The sequence below is a fragment of the Zootoca vivipara genome, chromosome 10 (genome assembly GCF_965207765.1).
Source record: "Zootoca vivipara chromosome 10, rZooViv2.hap1.1, whole genome shotgun sequence".
Classification (NCBI taxonomy): domain Eukaryota; kingdom Metazoa; phylum Chordata; class Lepidosauria; order Squamata; family Lacertidae; genus Zootoca; species Zootoca vivipara.
In genome coordinates this window covers 34,886,491-34,907,180 of record NC_142593.1, presented here as the reverse complement: position 1 = coordinate 34,907,180, position 20,690 = coordinate 34,886,491, and the positions used below count along the sequence as shown (strand labels likewise).

The following is a 20,690-nucleotide window of genomic DNA, read 5'->3' as shown; positions in this document are numbered from 1 at the left end:
GATGGTGTTGTTAGAAGAGGATGCTCCTTATTGAGGCTATGATTGAACTTAGTATTGGAGGCATTTTGAGCTTAGTATTTTGGTCATTGGCACATTGAGTATGAAAGACTAGGACAGATCCTGGAATTCTACTATGTGTGTTCCTGCTTGCCATCCTCCATTAAAAATATGCCACATCACTTTGACTTTCCTTAAGGAAAGTCTTATACCAGAGCACATAAGTAATCAAGCCTCAAAACTAAAAGAAACATATGATTGTTGCAAGGTCAACCAAGATGCAGTTTTACTAGGTAAAGTTGGTGGAAAGTCTTCTGGTCACTGTTATAACCTGGGCAACTAGGTTCAGCAGTGAATTTAGATCATACCAAAGCTGTGAGCCTGAATGACAAAAAAGGGCTCTAAGTACAATCACTAATAGAAGACCTACTTCCTCTAAACTTCAAGATCTACAAACAAGCATGATTTCAGTTGTGGCTGCTAGATAGGTAAATGTAAAGAGACCCCTGACCATTAGGTCCAGTCATGACCGACTCTTGGGGTTGCGGCGCTCATATCACGTTATTGGCCGAGGGAGCCGGCATACAGCTTCCAAGTCATGTGGCCAGCATGACAAAGCCGCTTCTGGCGAACCAGAGCAGCACACGGAAACACCATTTACCTTCCTGCTGTAGCGGTACCTATTTATCTACTTGCACTTTGATATGCTTTCGAATTGCTATGATGGCAGGAGCTGGGACCGAGCAACGAGAGCTCACCCTGTTGCAGGGATTCGAACCGCCGACCTTCTGATCGGCAAGCCCTAGGCTCTGTGGTTTAACCCACAGTGCGACCTGCATCCCGTGGCTGCTAGATACTTTCAGTCAAATCCAGACATCCATATTCTGTATTTGGGGTATGTGGAAGTGAGGAATATCAGATAGGAAAACAATGGCTGGCATCCAAAGAATTACCACAGGAGACAAAGTGGGTTTCAGACTTTAACAGAACCCCATGCTGTTTGGTGAACTTTTTTTTTTAAAAAAAATTGAGGATTATTCAAAAGCAGTTTGTGATAGGACATAGATGGCAGCTTTTCAAAAGAAATAAAAGCCAGCATTGCACTGATCAAGCCTTGCTCTTGAGCCTGAGCAGTTCTTTGAATCCCAAGCTATATATGATGTATCAATATACAATTAAAATAAAATTTAATGAATAATAGAACATGGAATGATGATGATATTTTGAAATTATTCTATTCTATGTGTGTAACCGTTCAGTTAGGAAAACTTGTATTAGCTTTTATAATGAAAAAATTAATTCATTATTTTTGTATGCAGCTTGGCAAAAGAAAAGGTTATGTATGAAAAAGAAGCAAAACAGCAAGAAGAAAAGATTGAGAAAATGAAAGCTGAAGATTCTGAAAATTATGCAATTAAAAAACAGGTAAGGAACTTCATAGTTCATGAATATATGTTTTCAGTTGTTATTTTTTTTTAACTCATCTTTATTCATTTTATAGATAGAATACAAAATACAAAAAGCAAAAAGAAAAACACCAGGCACAAAAAAACACAAAAAGCAAAAAGCAAACAAGCAACAACAAAAAACAAAACAAAAAACAAATAATAATAATAATCTATGTCTTATATCCTCATCAATTCATTTGGACTCCCCTGATTCTTCCCTCATTGGTTTCTTATTTCAATTCTTTAAAAAACAGTTTTCACAACATATCAATTATTTTATAATCTATTAGAATTTCCTTTCTGATTATCCTCTTTAGATTTTAATAACTAATAACTCAATTTTAATATACATACAATTCTAATTAATAATACCCCAACTTAAATTTTTGTTAGAAATGAATTTCCCCTTAAAAAAATAATAATCATTATTTTTAACTGAAAAGTATTGTGTAAGATTTTTTTAATGTTTCAAATTTGTTTTTTTGTGGACATATAAAAAGAATATTCAGTGCTATACTAGAAGTCTCCCAAGTTGAGGCCCCAGGGAAAGGAATTAAACTTCCTCTCACCTGCCTGCAGCCTAGACTGTGTATCTTCACTTTGGGTGTAAAAATGATTGCCTACATAGTTAATTCTAGAAATATTAATGGTTTGCAGAAATAGTAACAAAATAAGCATTGGGGTGAAATAACTGGTCATTGGTGCTCTGTAACAGGTTTCAAGGATTAGAAATTTTGTCCTCCCTGCACAGTGCATGGCACTGGCAGTTAGTGACTATGCCATGTGCCAGCCCTTCCTCCAACCTGTGGAATTGCAGTTGTCCTATCAGTCAGCCCTCTGGTCTGCAGATGCTGTTGCTGAAAGGCAGGACAGCTCTGAGTAAGGCCACCCACATCCATGATCTGATTATGAATGAGGAGGTTGATCTGTTTCACTGAGACCTGGGTAGGTGAACAGGGTGGAGTTGATGCAGCATCAGGGCAGACTTGAGCGTTTGTTTTGGGGGTGGGTGTTGCTGTAGTCTGTAGATATTCCATCTCTTTCCAGGCAATCTTTTCAGGACTTCACAGGGCCTGTCCCAACATGACACCAGCCCAATGCATTGGCAGACCACAATCTGGACCTTGTTTTCACAACTGGACAGGAAGAGGATGATCTGAAGGGGGAGGGATATTGACATCAGTCCCTTATCATAGTAATAGCACTTATTGTTGAGAGTTAGGCTTTCAGCACCTTTTCCCCTTTGCAGAGATGGGGAACCTATTAGGTTGGCTTGCTCTTAGAGGCTGATGGATCTAATGAGTTTCCAGAGGACTCTGGGGAAATTTTTAGATGCTATGAGTGGCACTCCTTTCAAAGCCCTGGCCAACTTCAGGATTATGCAAATGGCTCGGGCCATTGACACTATTGCCCCTGAGCACCCTATCCCACTTCGTGTAGTCTGCTTGGTTTCCTAATATACTCCAAAGCTTAGGGCAAGAAAACAAGCTGGAAGACAACTCAAACACAACTAGAAGAAATATCTGGTTGAATGCAGTCAAATACTAGTGAGGGCTCATCATTGAGCCTACCTAGTGGCAGTAAAGGCACCAAAGAAGGCATACTTTGCTTCTTCCATTGCATGCTCATTGTGCTGTCAGGCAGAGCTTTTCTGGTTAGTGCAGGGCTTCTTACCATCTGACCTGAAAGAGGTGGCAGAACTGATGGTAGCCGTGACTTGGTTGCAAAGCTTTTTGAGGACAAGATTGCTTATATCCACAGCAGATGAATCTCAAGGGGTGTCCAGAGCATGGTGCAGTCCTGTTCTGAGTTTCAGTCAGTAAAGCTTGAGGATGTGAATGGGTAGGTGGCACTGCTTTGCAGTGGTTCCGGTCCTACTTGGATGGTTGTTTCCAGAGGGTGATGCTTGGGGACTGCTCTTCAGCCCTTTGAAGCCTTCAGTGTTGGGTTCCTCAGGGTTCAATTTGATCCCCCAACATCTACATGAAACTGCTGAATGGGATCATCCGGAATTTTGGAGAGCGCTATCAGCGTACGCTAATGGCACACAACTCTACTTCTACTTTACATCTGCAGGTGTGACAGTGGATGCGCTGGACTGCTTTCTTGCTTCTGTAATGGACTGGATGAGAGCCAACAAACTGAAGCTCAATCCAGTTGAGAGTGAGGCACTCATAGCAGGTGGTTCCCTAGACCAGATAACTGGAAGGTTGCCTGCTCTTGATTGGGTTACACCCCTTCTAAAGGTGTGTTTATGTAGTTTAGAGATACTTCTGGATCCATTGCTTGTCACTTGAGGTTCAGGTGGTCTCGATGGTGTGGAATGCCTTCTATCAGCTTGGGTTGGTCGCCCAGATGCACCCCTATCCAAAGAGGCATAGCCTAACTTCTGTTGTCTATGCTCTAATCTAGCCTGGAGGTTACCAGAGCTAGACTACCTCTGAACAGGGTGGATTTGATTTAAATCACGATTTAAATCACTAGTCAGTAAGGCTTGATTTAAATCATAGTTTTCTACATAAAGACTAATTCTTGCTGGTATAACTTTAATATGCAAGTAGATGAAGATTTTTAGAATAACAACTTTTCATATTAGTTTTTTATCCCCAGTTTAATGGGTTGTTCATATTTGGACAACTTTACTGTTGTACTTAGGAAGGAGTAAAATAATCATTACCTTAATAATAACAATTTAAATAGATTTATTCAACTGAAACAATAACATTACTGTACAGCATATGTTATTTGCTTAAACAAACATCCATATTTGTTAACTAATTTGGCTAAACAAAAACAATATATATATATTTTAAGAAACTTAGACTGTCAGCCCAGCCTACACATGAAAAACCTGAATACTGTCCACTCCAAACAATCAGAAAAATATTGTTTCTGTATTCATAGGTTTGTAGAACAATAGGATTAAGGTCTTTTTCTCAACTCTGTTCATGTTATAACATTTTTGCTGTGAAGAAGAGGCATGTGATCTCTGTTGAGTCAAATTCAGTTTTGAGAACTGCAAAAGTAAACCAAGCATCTGTGATAATATCTTGTAGGCAGAGAAACTGCCCAATAATCTTACAAAAACCTCTGGAAGAGCATGACATTGTGAATGGATTAATGGAATTTATTTACCCCAAAAATTAAACATATACAACCTTATTCTACATAATTAAAAAACTAATCTTTATTTCATGATGGAATAACCTTTGGATGGTAATATATTTTCCTCAAAAAGCATTTTATTTAAAAAAATCCAATTTAAATCAAAAAAATCGATTTAAATCAAAAAAATCCGATTTTTTTTATTTTTTTAAAAAAATCATTGATTTTTATCCACCCTGCCTCTGAAGAAGGTTTGGAAACTTCAGCTGGTGCAACATTCAGGGGCCAGATTGGCCACCAGGGCAAGACAGTTTGAGCACATTGCCACTGCACTGGCTTCCAGTTAGTGTCTGGGCCCAATTCAAACGGCTGCTCTTGACCTGTAAAGCCTTAAACAAATGAACCAGAGCGAACCTGGAAATCATAATCTGAAGCCAATCATCGTATGAAGCCTTTTTTGTGTGCCACCTCAACAAGAGCTCTGGTGTGTGGCAACATGAGAATGAACCTTTTCTGCAGTGGCTCCCTCCCCGTTTCTGGGGTACTCACCGCAGGAGGTTTTCCTGATGCCTTGGGAAACTAGCAAAAACATTTCTCTATAATCAGGCCTTTGGCTGATTAACATTCTATGTCCTTTTAAATGTGTTTTTGGAAGGGAGGCTATTGGTTTGTTTTTGTTTTATTATGTATATTTTGTGTTCTCATTCTGTATTTTCCTGTTGTGAACCACCCTGTGACCTTGGAATGGAGGGCAGTATTTAAATTTAATAAAAATTTATTCCTAGCCTGTAGATACTGATTTGCTTTAAGTTACAGTGCCCATCACCGTTATGGCTTATAGGGTATAGACATTCTATTGTAATGGTGCAGACTGTCCTGGTGCTGTTGTATAACTATAAGCATGGACTCTGTGGTCTTTAATTCAAGTGGATACACATGAAGTCTTTTAGATCCCTGATCCCTTATGCATGCATCATTTCTATTAACTGAAAGCCTCTTAGAGTTATGGTTGTTGGTTTGTTTGTTTTTTAAATACTGCATGTTAACACCTCTTAACTAAATTGCTGTATCATCATGAGAAGCTATTATGCTATTTTAATGATAGTTTGCTAAGAGGCATTTAGACTCAATACAATGGACATAAAGTGCTCCCCAATTTGCTCTCCCCTTTTAGTTTAGGTGCTCTATCTTTCTAGTGAAATCCACAAAGGGAAGGAGTTTAACAACTTCGGTGCAAGTGTTGCTCTTGTTGTAAGAAAGTACATGGAGTAAGTTATGGTATCAATAAGAAAAATACTTTCACACATTTTTATACTGAGAGTGGAGTGTCCATATTCCCTCTGCCCTCAATGTCTGTTTTTCCTCCTTAAGTATTCTCAAGGTAGTAAAACACTTAATAGTGGGTGAAGTGCATTGGGAAGTAGACTTTGGTTGCCATTGAAGTAGAGCTGACATTTTTGATGACAAGTTACTGTATAGATGTCACCCTGTGTATCACCTTGGTGGAAAATTGTCATATGGCTAAACTAGACTAGACAGGACGTAGAAAATACTTGATCAGGATCTTCACACAGGAATGAGCAATTTTGCAATACTGATTTCAGGATTTGATGAGGCAGGCTAACATGTTACACCAGTGTCTTTTCTCTGATTCTAACATATTAACTCCACTGGGGAAAACATGGGTAGCTGTGTGCTAATAGTAGCTGGAAAGGAATAATTGGGGAATAGTGTAGGAAGAATCCCATCTGCCACTTTTGTATCCCCAGTGTTTGTGTAGAAAGAAAGAAAAACGGATGATTCTGATCATGGATCTCTTACATTTTGCATACTTTGGTCCACAATTACATGTGGACCTTGAAATCTGTTCTGGTTATCATAGTTGGAAGCTTAATGTGACATTGTTTGAGATACCTTGGTCTAGTGGCTATGCTATTAAGAAGCTACTTTAATTCCTTTTGGTACCACAGTGCTTTATAGGTTGAAAGAAGCAACAACATTATAAAATAAATTCAGAATGGCAGCTTCTGGTCACTGGAGTTGTGGTTGTTTTCTGAAGACAGAACGTATACTCTGTCTACATGTCAGCCATATTGTGGACATATTTTTTTCCATGACTTGCAGTTGCACACACTGGATTCCATTAATACTTTTGCTTAAATAAAATTGTGTGAGGGCTTAAAATTCATATAATTGTTGTAAGAATTATTACACTTAATAGATCTGTTAATTAATTTTCATTTCTATCCTGGCTGGATACATGATAGAATTAGCTGTTTACACCACATTTTCAGTGCATGATTTTGAGGGTTAAAAACATTCCATGATTTTGTATGCAATTACAAAATTGTTTTCTGTAGATGTATGCAAGATGTTCAAATTCAGGGGGGTGCCAGACCGGTAATTTTGCTCAAAAAGCATGGTGAGAATAATCTCTCTCCTAAAATGAAGCACAAGAATGAGTAATAACTTTTTATGCATGATAAGCATCAAAAATATGAGCCTGCTGGTCTTTGGTTTTCATTTTACTTTACCTTTGTCTTTTAGTCAGAACCTCCTGCAGTGAGCATACAATGTGATCAATAACTCAATAACTTTTTTCATGCAGTAATTATCTCTGTGTGGTATTATCTGAACAGTTTTTATTTATTACCAAAAAGATGCAGGAGATATTTATATAACCAGCTGATCCCATTTTGGACGAAGCTGTTTTTGACAGCAGGGGAAATAGTTTATATTAAATAGTTTTTTAAAAACAAATATTTCATGGAAAGCTTTTTAGCTGACCTTGCTTTGGTTTTAAAAAGTATTCTTGAGTACTTTTTTAAAATTATTGTATATATGTGTAACTTCAATATGTCTGCATTATTTTAAGCAGCTAGCTTAAGCAGTAGAGTTTGTATTAAAGTTGAATAGTTCATATATTTAATGAGCTTCCATTTTGCAGATTGAGGTCTTGCAAGAATCTCGAATGATGATTCCTGATTGCCAACGCAGATTAGAAGCTGCACATGCAGATCTTGTTCAGCTATTAGTAAGTACAAAAGAAATAACGTTTTGTAGAGCTTTCAACTGAATATTTTTAGTTGATAGATCAAGCTAAAAGGTAGATAATCAATTGATTGATCGATCATGCATATGTCTCATTGCTACCAAAACTACAACAAATATGCATTTCAGGAATACTGAAAGAACTCTGAGAACCTAAACCAAACCTGCCACGTGCTAGAACGAAAAGACATATTTAATATTTGTTTATTTTCTGTTAAAGTAACCAATCCAAACCAAACCCCGCCCCCTGCAAAACATGTCTGCTAACTTTAAGGTACAAAAATTAAAATTTGCTCTAGCAATGAATCAACTACAGCTATAGTTAATGTTTAAACTACAGGTAGGTAGCCGTGTTGGTCTGACAAAGTCGAAACAAAATAAAAAAATTCCTTCCAGTAGCACCTTAGAGACCAACTAAGTTTGTCATTGGTATAAACATTGTTTAAACTCTTTGAGCTTGCAGCTTTAAATTTCTGCTGTTTATCTGTATTTTGGGAGTTGGTGTAGAAGTAAAGCTAGTATGAAACTCTAGATCAAGTATCAGATTTGGCCTCCGGAATCCAAGGTTCATTTCCTCCTCTGCTGTGAAGCTTTGGGCTACTCACCATCTCTGTGTCCGTATCACAGAGTTGCTGTGAGGATAAAATGGGGGTGGGGAGAACCATGTACATCAGCCTAAGAAGCAAAGGGGGGGGGGAAGAATAAAAATAATGCTGTGAGACTAAGTGTTCTCTCTCCACAATTCCCCACTTCAACTTTAGGCCCATATGAAACAGGATTTGAAATCTGCTTTAGACCTTGGTTTCAAAGTTTGTTTAAGATAGCCAAGATTAATGCTATGAAGGTTCTAAGATTTGTGGCAAGTTGTCAGGGGATTTTAAAACTAAATATCATGATAAAGTGAAGAGCTATGTTAAGTCTGCACTGGCCTTTGGTGTCAACATTTTTGTTGAATCCAGGTGCTTACTATCACAATACTGCCAAAGAAAAAGGCACATTACGTACTGCTTTTTGAAATAGGTGATTTAGTTTGCCCTTAAAAACAACAACTCCATAGAAATATTTGGAGTAGCAATCATTATCTTAATCATTGATTGAACTGACTGGTACGCATACTAACATTGTTTCTGAAGGTTTTCTACTTAGTTGCTTTTCTATATGCCTCCCAAAACTTCACCTCCTTGGAATTGAATGGAAAAGTGAAATGGAGTTCAGTATCATTTGTATATTAGTAGCATTGCACTCCAAATTCCTGGTTAACCTATCCCAGCTGTTTCATGTAGATTTTATACTCTACATCCATTACATTAATACTTATGTGATCAAGGCAGAACAGAGCGGTACTATGACTTATCTTCATTTGGACACTATACAGTACTTCTGTTGATGCAGCCTAGAATAGCATTAGATTTTTTGCTACTGCATCACACTGTTGATTCATGTTAAGCTTGTGGTCTCCTTTTCACATGTGCTATGGGCAAGCCAGGTGTCCCCCATCTTACGCTGCAGCTGGTCCATCTGCCTTACATTTGTTTCTATTGAAATTCATTTTGTTTGTTTGGGTCCAGTTCTCCAATCTGTTAAGGTCATTTTGAATCCTGATCTGTCTTTTGCGGCATTAGCTATCCCTTGCAGTTTAGTGTAATCTGCAGATTTGATGAGCATCTCCTCAATTCCTTTATCCAAGTCATTTTGAAAGACATTGAACAACAATGGGTCTTGTTTTGAGAAACCCATGCTGGGTCTTAGTAATCACAGCATCATTTTCTAAGTGTTCACAGACCAGATGTTGAATTATCTGTTCTAGGACTTTTCCTGGTGTGGAAGACAAGCTGACCAGTCTTCTTTTTCCCCCTTCTTGAAGATGGGGGACAACACTTGCCTGTTTCCAGTCTTCAGGGACCTCACCTGTTCCCCAATAATTCTCTAAAATTACAGACAGAGGCAAACTCCTTTTGTACCTTTGAGCAGAGCTCATCAGACCCTGGATATTTATTCATTCAAAGTAGCTAGGTGTTCCATTACCTATCTTGCTGTAGCTCCCTCCTTGCATCATTTATTCTGGTATCACCAGGTTGGGTTGCTTTCCTCCTGGGCGAAAACAGAAGTAAAGTAGGAGTTGAGCAGTTCTGCCCTCTCTCTGTCACCCAACAGCATTTCTCTCATCATCTCCACGCAGAGGACCTATTATTTGCGTGGTGTTCCCCTTGCTTTGAATGTAGCCAAATACTGTTTAAAATTATTTTAAACCTCTCTTGCAAGCCTAAATATTTATATTTTATTGAAAAATTTCCGTGAGAAAATAAAGCAAATGAACAGAAAAAATAGAAAAAATAAAAGGGAAATATACTTGAAATTGTGATACAAAACAAAATATAGGTAATTTAAGTCTCACATAACTACTATATCTATCCTTTTTTTACTGTTTGGTAATCTGGTCTAGGAAAGCATCATCCAAGTCTTCAGTCTGGCTTGGAGGTCTATAGCAGTCGCCCACAGTAAGGCTACTGTTGTTTCCTTCTCCTACACATACTCTCAGTCCTTCCATGCTCCAAGTCATGGATCTCTTCACAAGTGTACACATCTATTACATTTAATGCTGCTGCTCCTTCCTTCCTGTTTGGTCTATTCCTTTTGAATAGACCCTCAATTTATACATTCCAGTCATGAGGCTCACCCCACCATGTTTCTAAAATGCCTTTTAGCTAATATTTGCCAACCTGTATTAAGAGGTCAAATTCAACTTGCTTGTTTTCCATACTCCGTGCATTAGTATAGAGACAACTGAAACAATGCATTATTCCCTCCAGTTGATTCCTTCTTGTAATTTTTTTTGCTCCTTAGCATGTTTTTTTAGCACCGCCTCAGTTTCCTGTGCATTCATGAAGCTATTATCCCAGTACCAGGTATTCCCCTGTCATATGTAATATTGTCTCTATCCCCTTCAGGAGGGGGACAGTATTGTTATCTGCTGGAGAGATTGTCATCTGCTGGAGCACCAGGGCAATAGAAACATCTTCCTTGCTGATAACAAAGCTTTCAGATAACAAAGCTTTCAGATAACAAAGCTTTCAGATTTTACTATTGTTTGAGACTAATTATCCATATTTTGACTTCCTCTATGCTAATCAAGCAGGAGCTGGGTATTTCTTTCCTTTGGGATTCATGCTAGCACTTTAAATGGGAATACTTCTTTGCAAAATTGTGTGGCTTTATGATTAAAAGCTAAAGATTGGATTTCAGCAGGCCAAAAATCATTTATTAAAGGTCAGCGTGTTTTCAAAATTGGGCCTATGCAGTGAGAAGTAAGCACCATAGCTCATTACTATATCACCCTTTACCAATTCACTATCCTATGACTGTCAATTGAACCTAATAAACTGGGTATTATGTCATCTTCTGCTGCTGATGTTGGGTATCAATCAATCTTTATTGGCATAGAAAAAGTGCATTGTATACATGGATCAGAACACAACACAGTTAACAAAACATAGTAAGAGATACTTTAGGATAAAACTGTCCACTGAGGTTCAAAAATGGCTCTTAGGACCTATGGTGACATAATTTCATAGTAAAAAAATTATTTCCAGTAGCACCTTAGAGACCAACTAAGTTTGTCATTGATATGAGCTTTTGTGTGCATGCACACAAATCTTGCCACATTTTCCACAACATCATTACTACAGTTGTTCAGCAGATAAGACACCCTGGAAGAGTCAGTGCACTAAATCCTTTCCTTCAATAAGGAGGCCAAATACTTATCATATATTTTTGCATAAAATGGGCAGTAAAATAAAATGTGTGTGATGGATTCGACCTGTTTTGTGCCACAAGGACAGTATCTTTCAGAGTGTGGGATTTTCGAGAATCTATCTTGCAAAACTGTAGACGGTAAGATGTTAAATTGCCAGGGAAAGAGCTCTGCGTAGGTGGGAATCGTAAAGCTGGTGTAAATATGGAGTGTCCTGGCCAAATGAGAGTGGAATTCCCAACCCCAATGGGGAACAGATTTTCTTGGCTATACTGCAAAGGGTTTGGAATTCAATCTCTACAATACTTCCAATTGTGGGCTCTGCAGAAAGCTGGGCTCGTTGCAATCCAGTGTTACTCAGAATAGACCCACTGAAATTCATGCACTCACTCTGTGTATGACTAACATTGGATATCACCCTATATGTTGGGAACTCAAGTGCTAAAGCCTCCTTCATGATGCATATCAATGTAAAAAAATAGTTTTAAGCTTTAATCATTTTTAAAATAGTGAAAAGTTTGCTTTGTTTAATTTCAGGAAAATGAAAAAGAGTTGGAAGAAGCTGAAGAATATAAAGAAGCACGTTCGGTACTTGAGTCAATAAAGTTAGAAGCCTAGATAGAGTAGTGAAAAATCAATGTACGCTTTGGGTCCATTGTTATATAAATGGTCAAACATTAGCAAAATGTATTTCCTAAAGTAGTGTTAGGAATGATGATGTGCTCAAATGATCTGTACCTTTTTTCGAAACCATTTTTGAAAGTTGTAAAATCCACAATACAAATAACAAATAAAAACAAAAAGAACAAGCCCAGAGAGCATTTTCCCTTATGATTTGTTATACAGAACGTATCTTACAGAAATACAACAGTATTCAGAAACACACATCTATATACAGTCTACACTAGCCAGGGCTGCTTTGTATAGTGTTTAAGCACTTTATGTGGAATCTTAGTGTTTTAGCATAAAGGTCCTGAAACACCTGCACTTATTCTCCTTTGTATACAAGAGAGAGAAAGTTGTGGAGATCTTGATATATATTTTCTGTAAGGGAGTACAGTGGAAATCTGACAACACATCTCAAGACTTTGCAATTTCTAATTGCTGTGGCATTTAGGTGTGCTCTCAAAATAAGGCTCAGAGGAAGGTGGGTCTGGAAGAAGCTATGTAAAGACTATCATTCTCTCTTGCCTTCTTACTCTGAGATCCTATAGATTCTAATATCCAAATTGTGATTCCTATTTTTTAAATCCTTCATGTTTTCAGCTTTTCCCCATGATAGACTTGATTGGTATTTCAACCCCATGTTTATAGCCATATTTGCCGTTTCAGCAATGTCTGACAGCTTAGTCGCTGCTTTGGTCGCTTAAAAAATGCCTTGATAATAGCTGCCCATTCTGTAGTTAATCTTTTAATGCTGCAGCTATGAAGCAGTTCTTAACCCTTCTCCCTTAAACAGTGTTGCTTTCTGGTGGGTTAAGTGTTTAATGGAGATGTCATATCCATGTTGTGTAAGGATATAGGACCTGTGTAGCAGCTTACCCCACTATGTGCTGAGAGCAGTATTGTAGAAGTAAGAGTATGAGAAGTGGCTAAGAAAAGAATACCATGTGACACATGGAAATATGTGCCCTTTAAGGGAGAGAGAAATTTATTCCACCTTTCTACTATCTACCCTATTTCTGTTGTTGTATTGTTATAAAATATGGAAAAAACATTATTGAAAAGAAAAACAATTAAACTGGTTTGACAGTATGTACATTTTGGGCCTGTGATGGATTTGCGTTACTTTTCTGCCTTCAGAGAAAAGACAGAGAAAACAAAATCATTTGACCTCTCAAAACCAAGGTCTGGAAGAAACCAAGAAACCACACAACAACTAGACACGAGGGATACAATTAGGATAGCCCAGTCAGTAGAGTATGAGTCTCTTAATCTTGTGGGTTTGAGCTCCATGTAGGGCAAAAGATTCCTGCATTGCAGGGGGTTGGACTAGATGACCCTTGGGATCCATTCCAATTCTTTGATTTTGACTCTAGGATCTGGAAACTAAGCCTTATGAGGAACAGCTGAGGGAGTTGGGTATGTTTAATCTGGATAAGAGGAGACTGAGAGGGAGCTATAGCCATCTTCAGATATCTAAAGGGCTGTCATATGGAAGATGCAGCAAGCTTGTTTTCTGCTCTGGAGGATAGGACCTGTAACAATGGATTTGTTACAAGAAAGGAGATTCTAACTAAACATCAGGAAGAACTTTCTGACAGTAGAATTGTTAGAAAGTAGAACGGACTCCCTCGGGAGGTTGTGGACTCTCGTTCCTTGGAAGTTTTTAAGCAGAGCTTGGATGGCCACCTGTCATGGATGCTTTAGTTGAGATCCCTGCATTGCAGAGGGTTGGATTAGATGACCCTTGGGGACCCTTCCAACTCTACAATTCTAGGATTCTATTATTGTGGCCATTTTGATATGTAACTGTTAGGAAAACAAGAAGTGAAAGTGATAGTTTATTGTTCTTGCTGGGGTGTGTGTGTCTACAGGTCCCTTTCCCCATCCCCACAACACAGCAGGGGTTCTAAATCGGTCCATAAGCTTCATTCAGATGGTCCAGGGTGTATCTGTGGATTTGTTGTTGAAGACAGGAGATGGCTCCATCTCGTTAAAGATTTATACTGATTTTTGAATTGTATTTTATTGCTTCTTTTCTTACCTTGTATTTTATTGTATTCTATGGAATTTAGATTGTAATACAATAAAATACAATATATGAAGAAATATAGCAATAAAATAAGAATCATCAGCATCTAGCACACTGCATTATAATTGCTACAATGTGCAGAAAAATCATTAATTAGTCTGCCAAGAACCACAGCAATTTTCAAGTGGTCTGGGGAGCAGGAAAGTCTGGGAACTACTGAGAAAGTCTAATGAACTTTATTCAGAAAGGGAGTAGGTCTTACCCAGGTTTGAACAGAAGCAAATTATTAGCAAGCATATGGTGAATTTTTGCTGAACTGAATTATTTTGGAGTGGGAGGAAATTTACCCAGAGAGAGAGATGTATAAATATGCACACACGCAGAAACTATATATGCTAGGGAAAAGGGGTCTTGCCAAAGATATACCAATTTTGTGGGGTGAGGGGGTGATGAGGGGTGTTAAACATAGAATCTCCCATCAGCACTGAATAAAATGCTATATCCCAGCAAAAGCTGCAGCAAATGAATCATTGATCTTTTGTTTCTGCTCTGCGATGCAAATTAAATGTGGATTAAAATGTGAATTTAGGGGACGGGGAGGTTCTGTTACGTAACCATATTAACTTCCCACCCTTTTTACTTTATTGGTACTTGTTGGTAGATCAGAACTTTAGGAATTAAACTGGGGACTTGGTAATAAACATGTTATTCGTAAACCTTACAAAAGTACAAGTATTCCCAAACAGCACTCACTGTCCAGTTATTTCCTGCCACCTCTGGTCACTGCCTGCTGGGGATGCAATGCTTTGCTAGAAATAACTGTATTAATATTGTGTGCAGTGACCCTGTTAATTCCCCAGTGCATGCATCTAGTGAGCAACTGTCTCCTTTACCAGAGTTCTTGCAAGGAACAGAACCCAATTTACAGGAACCTGTATTGCAGGCATAACATTGCTTGGGCTTCTCTGAATAAATCAGTTCATGAATTACATTACTGATAGAAAGATCTCATGCAAAAGTGTGCTCATAATTAATTTTTAAAGGCTAGAGCTACATTTATTTATCTAGATGATTTATATACTGCCACAGGGTAGTTTACAACAAAGCAAACAGATAATATAACATGATCCTTTAAAAGGTAACAAACCACAGAACAATTACTAACAGAATCAGCAGCAGAAATCCAGTCTCTTCTCCAAATGTCTTTTGAAAAAGACCTTAAGTAACAACACAAAAAAACAACAACCAGAGAGGGCCAAATGCACCTCAGAAGGTGCCTATGACAGCCTATGACTGTAAAAAATTTAAATTTGTTTAAAGATAATTATGTGAAATTATGGAATGAAGTTAAGAAGGATTTAGAAACGTGGACCAACCTGAAATTGTCTTTATTGGGCCGTATAGCAACGATTAAGATGAATGTATTGCCAAAGATGTTGTTTTTATTTCAATCATTACCAATAATTGAAAAGCTGAGTTGTTTTAAAGAATGGCAAAAGGTGCTATCAAAATTTATATGGCAAGGGAAGAAGCCAAGAATCAAATATAAGATATTGACTGATGATAAACAAAGAGGAGGCTTCTCTCTACCTGATTTTAAAATTTACTATGAAGCAGCTGCCTTTTGCTGGTTGAAAGAGTGGTTTACATTGGAAAACGCTGATATTTTGGACTTAGAAGGTTATGATAATGTTCATGGTTGGCATGCATATGTGTGGTACGATAAGGTTAAGGCCCATGGAAGTTTTAAAAGGCACATTGTTAGAAATTCATTGTTCAAGGTTTGGTCCAGATATAAAGATTTATTAGAAAGAAAAACGCCAAATTGGCTCTCGCCTTTGGAGGCCAAGGTTCGCAAAAGATTAAATATGGAGACCGGTTGGTTGAAATATAGAGATTTGTTGATTCAAGAGGGAGACCAATTTAAATTAAAAACATATGAGGAGTTGAAAGGTAAATTGGATGATTGGCTCCAATACCATCAGATAAATGAAGCGTTTAAAATGGACAGAGTAATTGGCTTTCAAATTGAGAGGTCAAAGGTGGAAACAGAATTGTTAGAACCTAAGACGAAAATACTTTCGAGAATGTATAAATTGCTGCTAGAATGGCATACAAAAGATGAACAAACTAAAAATGCTATGATTTTGTGGGCAAAGGATGTGGGACATAATATTATGATAGAGGATTGGGAAAAGTTGTGGAAGGAAAATATTAGATTTACTGCGTGTAGTTTATTAAAGGAGAATATAATGAAAATGATGTATAGATGGTACCTTACACCAGAAAAGCTAGCAAAGATTTACCACAACAATGACAATAAATGTTGGAAATGTAAGAAAGAAATAGGTTCATTTTACCACATGTGGTGGACATGTCCACTGGTGAATGACTTCTGGAATAAGATTCATAATGAACTTAAGAAAGTGCTAAAAGGCACATTGGTGAAGAGACCAGAGGCATTCCTAGTGGGCATTGTAGGGAAGGAGATTCCCAAGAGAAAGGTATCCTTTTTCATGTATGCCACTGCAGCTGCGAGACTGTTGATCGCTAAATACTGGAAGCAGCAAACGTTACCAACGATTGATGAATGGCAGATGAAGATGATGGAATTTATGGAATTGGCAGAGATGACCGGACGAATCCGCAACCAGGGAGAACAAGCAATTGAAGAAGAGTGGAAAGATTTTAAATTGTATTTAAAAAAGTACGCTAAAGTAATATTTTAAGAATAGAAATTAAGTGGTAAATAAATCTGTGGATTAGGTAAAAGAGGTTATTCTAGAATAGAAAATAAGAATTTAGTATTAAAAGTGAATACTTAGAGGTAGAATTTGCTAAATTGGAAGTGTGTTTGAGAAACACAGGGACGGGAATCCGAGGAGGTCCCAATATACACTGTGATAAAGATAAGTTATATAGTTTTCTATTTTTTCTTTTTTATTTTCTGGTTTTTTCTGTTTTTCCTGACTTTTGTATTTTTGCTTTTTTGTATCTCCCCCATCCTTTCTAAACCTCTGTAAATCCCTTTTCTACTGTGAAAATCAATAAATATCTATTTAAACTAGAAGGAAGGAAATTCCACGTATGAGGAGCTGCTATTGAAAAATTTCCTTCCTGCCCACCACCATGTGCCTCATACCAGGGAGGCCACATCTGCTGATCTTAGAGCACAGTTGATATGGAAGAAGGTGCTCTTGCTGGAACCCAAGCCATTTAGCATCTTGAACTGGACCTGGAAGACAATTGGCAACCAGTGTATTCACTAAGATGAGTAATATGTTCATGACCTGCTGCCCCTAGCAGCCTTTTTGCTTCAGCCATCTTCAAAGGTAACCCTAGTCCAGCCTGGAGGTTACCAGAGCATGAGTAACCATGGTCAAACGATCCCTGTCCAAAAATGACCGTAGCTTGCACCAGGTGAAACTGCATAGTTGCTCCTAGCCACTGAGGCCACCTGGACAAATATAGTTCCAGGAACAACCCCAAATTATGCAGCTGGCCCTTCAAGGTGAGTGAAACCCTATTAAGAACAGATAGTTCTGTCAACCTCTGGAAATTGGAAACCCACTTATGGCACTTCTATATTGTCTGGATTTAGCTTCAGTTTGTTCGTGAACATCCAGCCCATTGCTCCCTGATTGAGCACTTTCACTGCCTTTTGAGGTACTGATGAAACAGAGATAGAGCAGGATGCTGGTGAGACCTCACTCCAAATCCCCTAATGACTGGTCCCAGCAGTTTCATATAGATGTTAAATAGCATGCTTAACAAGACTCAACCCTGCAAAACCCTGCAGGAAAGCTCCCATGTGGCCAAGCAAAAGTCACCCAATTTCTGAAAATGTCCTTGGAGATATGAGTTGCACCACTGCAAATTCATTACTCTCCTTTAAACTGACCAGGAGGGAAACAGGTATGTATTCTCACCTGTTCCCCACCACCACCACACACATACACATTTCTGTTAACTTAAAACACAGGTGTGAGGATTCCATGCTTTGAAATTACCATTCCAAATCAAGCATAGGATTTTGGCTCAATCATTCATGCTGTTGCTTAATTTTGGTCAATATTTAGAACAAACAAAGGAACCTTGATTTGAAATGTATCTGTTTTGCAAGTTGGAGTGCAATGATGTAGAATCTCCCTTCTACCTCCCTGAACTCCCCCGTCTTCTCCACAAATCTACTCTGAAGGGTTGGGGAAGACCTAAAACCTAAAGGAAGACCTAAAGGATCTAGGAGTCTTGGTAGACCACAAACGTGACATGAGTCAACAGTGTGATGCAGCAGCTAAAAAAGCCAATACAATTCTGGGCTGCATCAATAGGAGTATGGCATCTAGATCAGTCATCCCCAAACTGCGGCCCTCCAGATGTTTTGGCTTACAACTCCCATGATCCCTAGCTAACAGGACCAGTGGTCAGGGATGATGGGAATTGTAGTCCAAAACATCTGGAGGGCCGAAGTTTGGGGATGCCTGATCTAGATCAAGGGAAGTAATAGTACCACTGTATTCTGCTCTGGTCAGACCTCACCTGGAGTACTGTGTCCAGTTCTGGGCACCACAGTTCAAGAAGGATACTGACAAGCTGGAACATGTCCAGAGGAGGGCAACCAAAATGGTCAAAGGCCTGGAAACGATGCCTTATGAGGAACGGCTTAGGGAGCTGGGTATGTTTAGCCTGGAGAAGAGAAGGTTAAGGGGTGATATTATAGCCATGTTCAAATATATTAAAGGATGCCATATAGAGGAGGGAGAAAGGTTGTTTTCTGCTGCTCCAGAGAAGCGGACACGGAGCAATGGATTCAAACTACAAGAAAGAAGATTTCACCTAAACATTAGGAAGAACTTCCTGACAGTAAGAGCTGTTCGGCAGTGGAATTTGCTGCCAAGGAGTGTGGTGGAGTCTCCTTCTTTGGAGGTCTTTAAGCAGAGGCTTGGCAGCCATCTGTCAGGAATGCTTTGATGGTGTTTCCTGCTTGGCAGGGGGTTGGACTGGATGGCCCTTGTGGTCTCTTCCAACTCTATGATTCTATGATTCTAAAACATGTTGGTGGAGTGCAAGGAAGAGGAGAGGGAAGAGATGTTTTATTTCATGTGTTTCCCTTTCTGGTTCAATGGGACATGCATAGCAGAACTTGCTGGTGTACTAAGGGTTCCTATAGGACGAGGAAAAGAGAATGATAGAATTAGAGATGCCATTTTTTGTTTCAATAGGCTGGAAGCAATATTCATAGCAAGGCACAAAGAACTGCTTTTGGATACATACTCAAGAACTGCAAAAATAAACAATCCCAATGTATTTTCAGAGCATTTATTTTGGCTACTCTCTTACACCTCAAAATTACCAGAAGGATTCAGACGTAGTCATGCTTAGTTACAATTTCAATTAGCATATTCTAATTTAAGCCCCAATTATTTCACTGGGCCTATTCTCATATGCCTAATTCTGGACCCATTGCACATTACTTTGTTGTTCTATACTAAAGTGGTTTCACTCCTACTGCTAGAGTTGTTTCCAGAAAGTAGATGTGGGAGGCTATTGTTCAGTGCCATAGAAGTTGTAGTGTCCTGCAGGGTTCCATCTTATTGCCCATACTATTTAGCATCTTTATGAAGCCATTGGGAAGTTCAGGAGTTTTGAATTGAAGTGTCACCAGCATGCATCTGAACCAGGAAGGTCAGATGTGAAGAGGGGGAAATGTTTTGCTGTTGCCTGTCCTTGCTCTGCAAATCACAGAAGGGTTTCAGGATAATAAGGACTACACATTTTACGAACACATTTCTGAACTAAAGTTTAACCAGAACGTGGCTGGTGGAGTTAATTTACAGTGGGAGAGGTGAGAAGCAGAGCTCACTCCATCAGCTCTGCTGTGACAGACCATCAGACCTCCTCTCCCTCAAGTGTCACCAGGGAGGGGCCATTCCATAAGACTCCCTCAGTGGAAGAGATAAGAACCAGAGCTAATTCCATCTGCTTTGCCAAAAGCCCAGCTCCATCAGGCACCTCCTATGCCAGAACTGTGCCAGCTGGTCATTATAAAAACAACTGTTTAAGAATTGGTGCCGGAGTTTGATTTAAAAACAAACAGGCATTGTCCCTCCCTATGCCTTTTACCTTGTGTGTGTCATTGTTTTTTAAGATTGTAAGCTTTTGGTCAGGGACTGCCTTGTTTTAACTGATTGTACGGTATGGACCGTAAACGGCTCTGAGAGCCTTTGTGGCTGAAGAGCTGGGTACTAATGCTATATAAATGATGAATAAAGTACAAAGTCTTGTTAATGTTGTGGTCTAACCTGCTTCCTTGCTGGTAGGGCTAAAACCAGCAATTTCTTTGCAACATCAACAGTCAGCACACACACACACATACAGGATAGGACAGCCACACCTATCCCATTCAAAGCACTCTTATGCTATTTTAAAAGTCATGGTGAATTTTGGGAACTGTAGTTTGTTAAAGGCGCTGGGAACCACAATTCCCAATATTCTTTGAGAAAGACATGACTGCAACATGTAATGATATAATCAGTTGGTTAGAATCAGTGGATGAACATAGGTAATATAGTTTTCACAATTTTTTTTAATATTTATAATACGTGTTTATAAAAACTGCAGCTGCCACCATAGAAGAGTAATT

The 20,690-nt window shown here is 38.6% G+C and overlaps 1 protein-coding gene and 1 long non-coding RNA gene across 2 annotated transcripts in view; both read left to right on the top strand.

Annotated features, from left to right (window-relative positions):
- Positions 1-13,107, top strand: part of TBCA (tubulin folding cofactor A) — a 39,781-nt gene extending 26,674 nt beyond the window's left edge. Inside the window, exons 2-4 of the mRNA XM_035099925.3 lie at positions 1,317-1,422; positions 7,498-7,584; positions 11,890-13,107. Coding sequence (XP_034955816.1) covers positions 1,317-1,422; positions 7,498-7,584; positions 11,890-11,970 — 274 coding nt within the window. The 3' untranslated portion in view covers positions 11,971-13,107. The remainder of the gene's footprint in view (positions 1-1,316; positions 1,423-7,497; positions 7,585-11,889) is intronic.
- Positions 13,108-14,229: 1,122 nt separating this feature from the next.
- On the top strand, positions 14,230-20,335 carry LOC148684429 (uncharacterized). The gene is made up of 2 exons (XR_015945997.1): positions 14,230-15,320; positions 17,119-20,335. It is a non-coding gene; the product is annotated as an uncharacterized LOC148684429 (long non-coding RNA).
- The last annotated feature ends 355 nt before the right edge of the window (positions 20,336-20,690 follow it).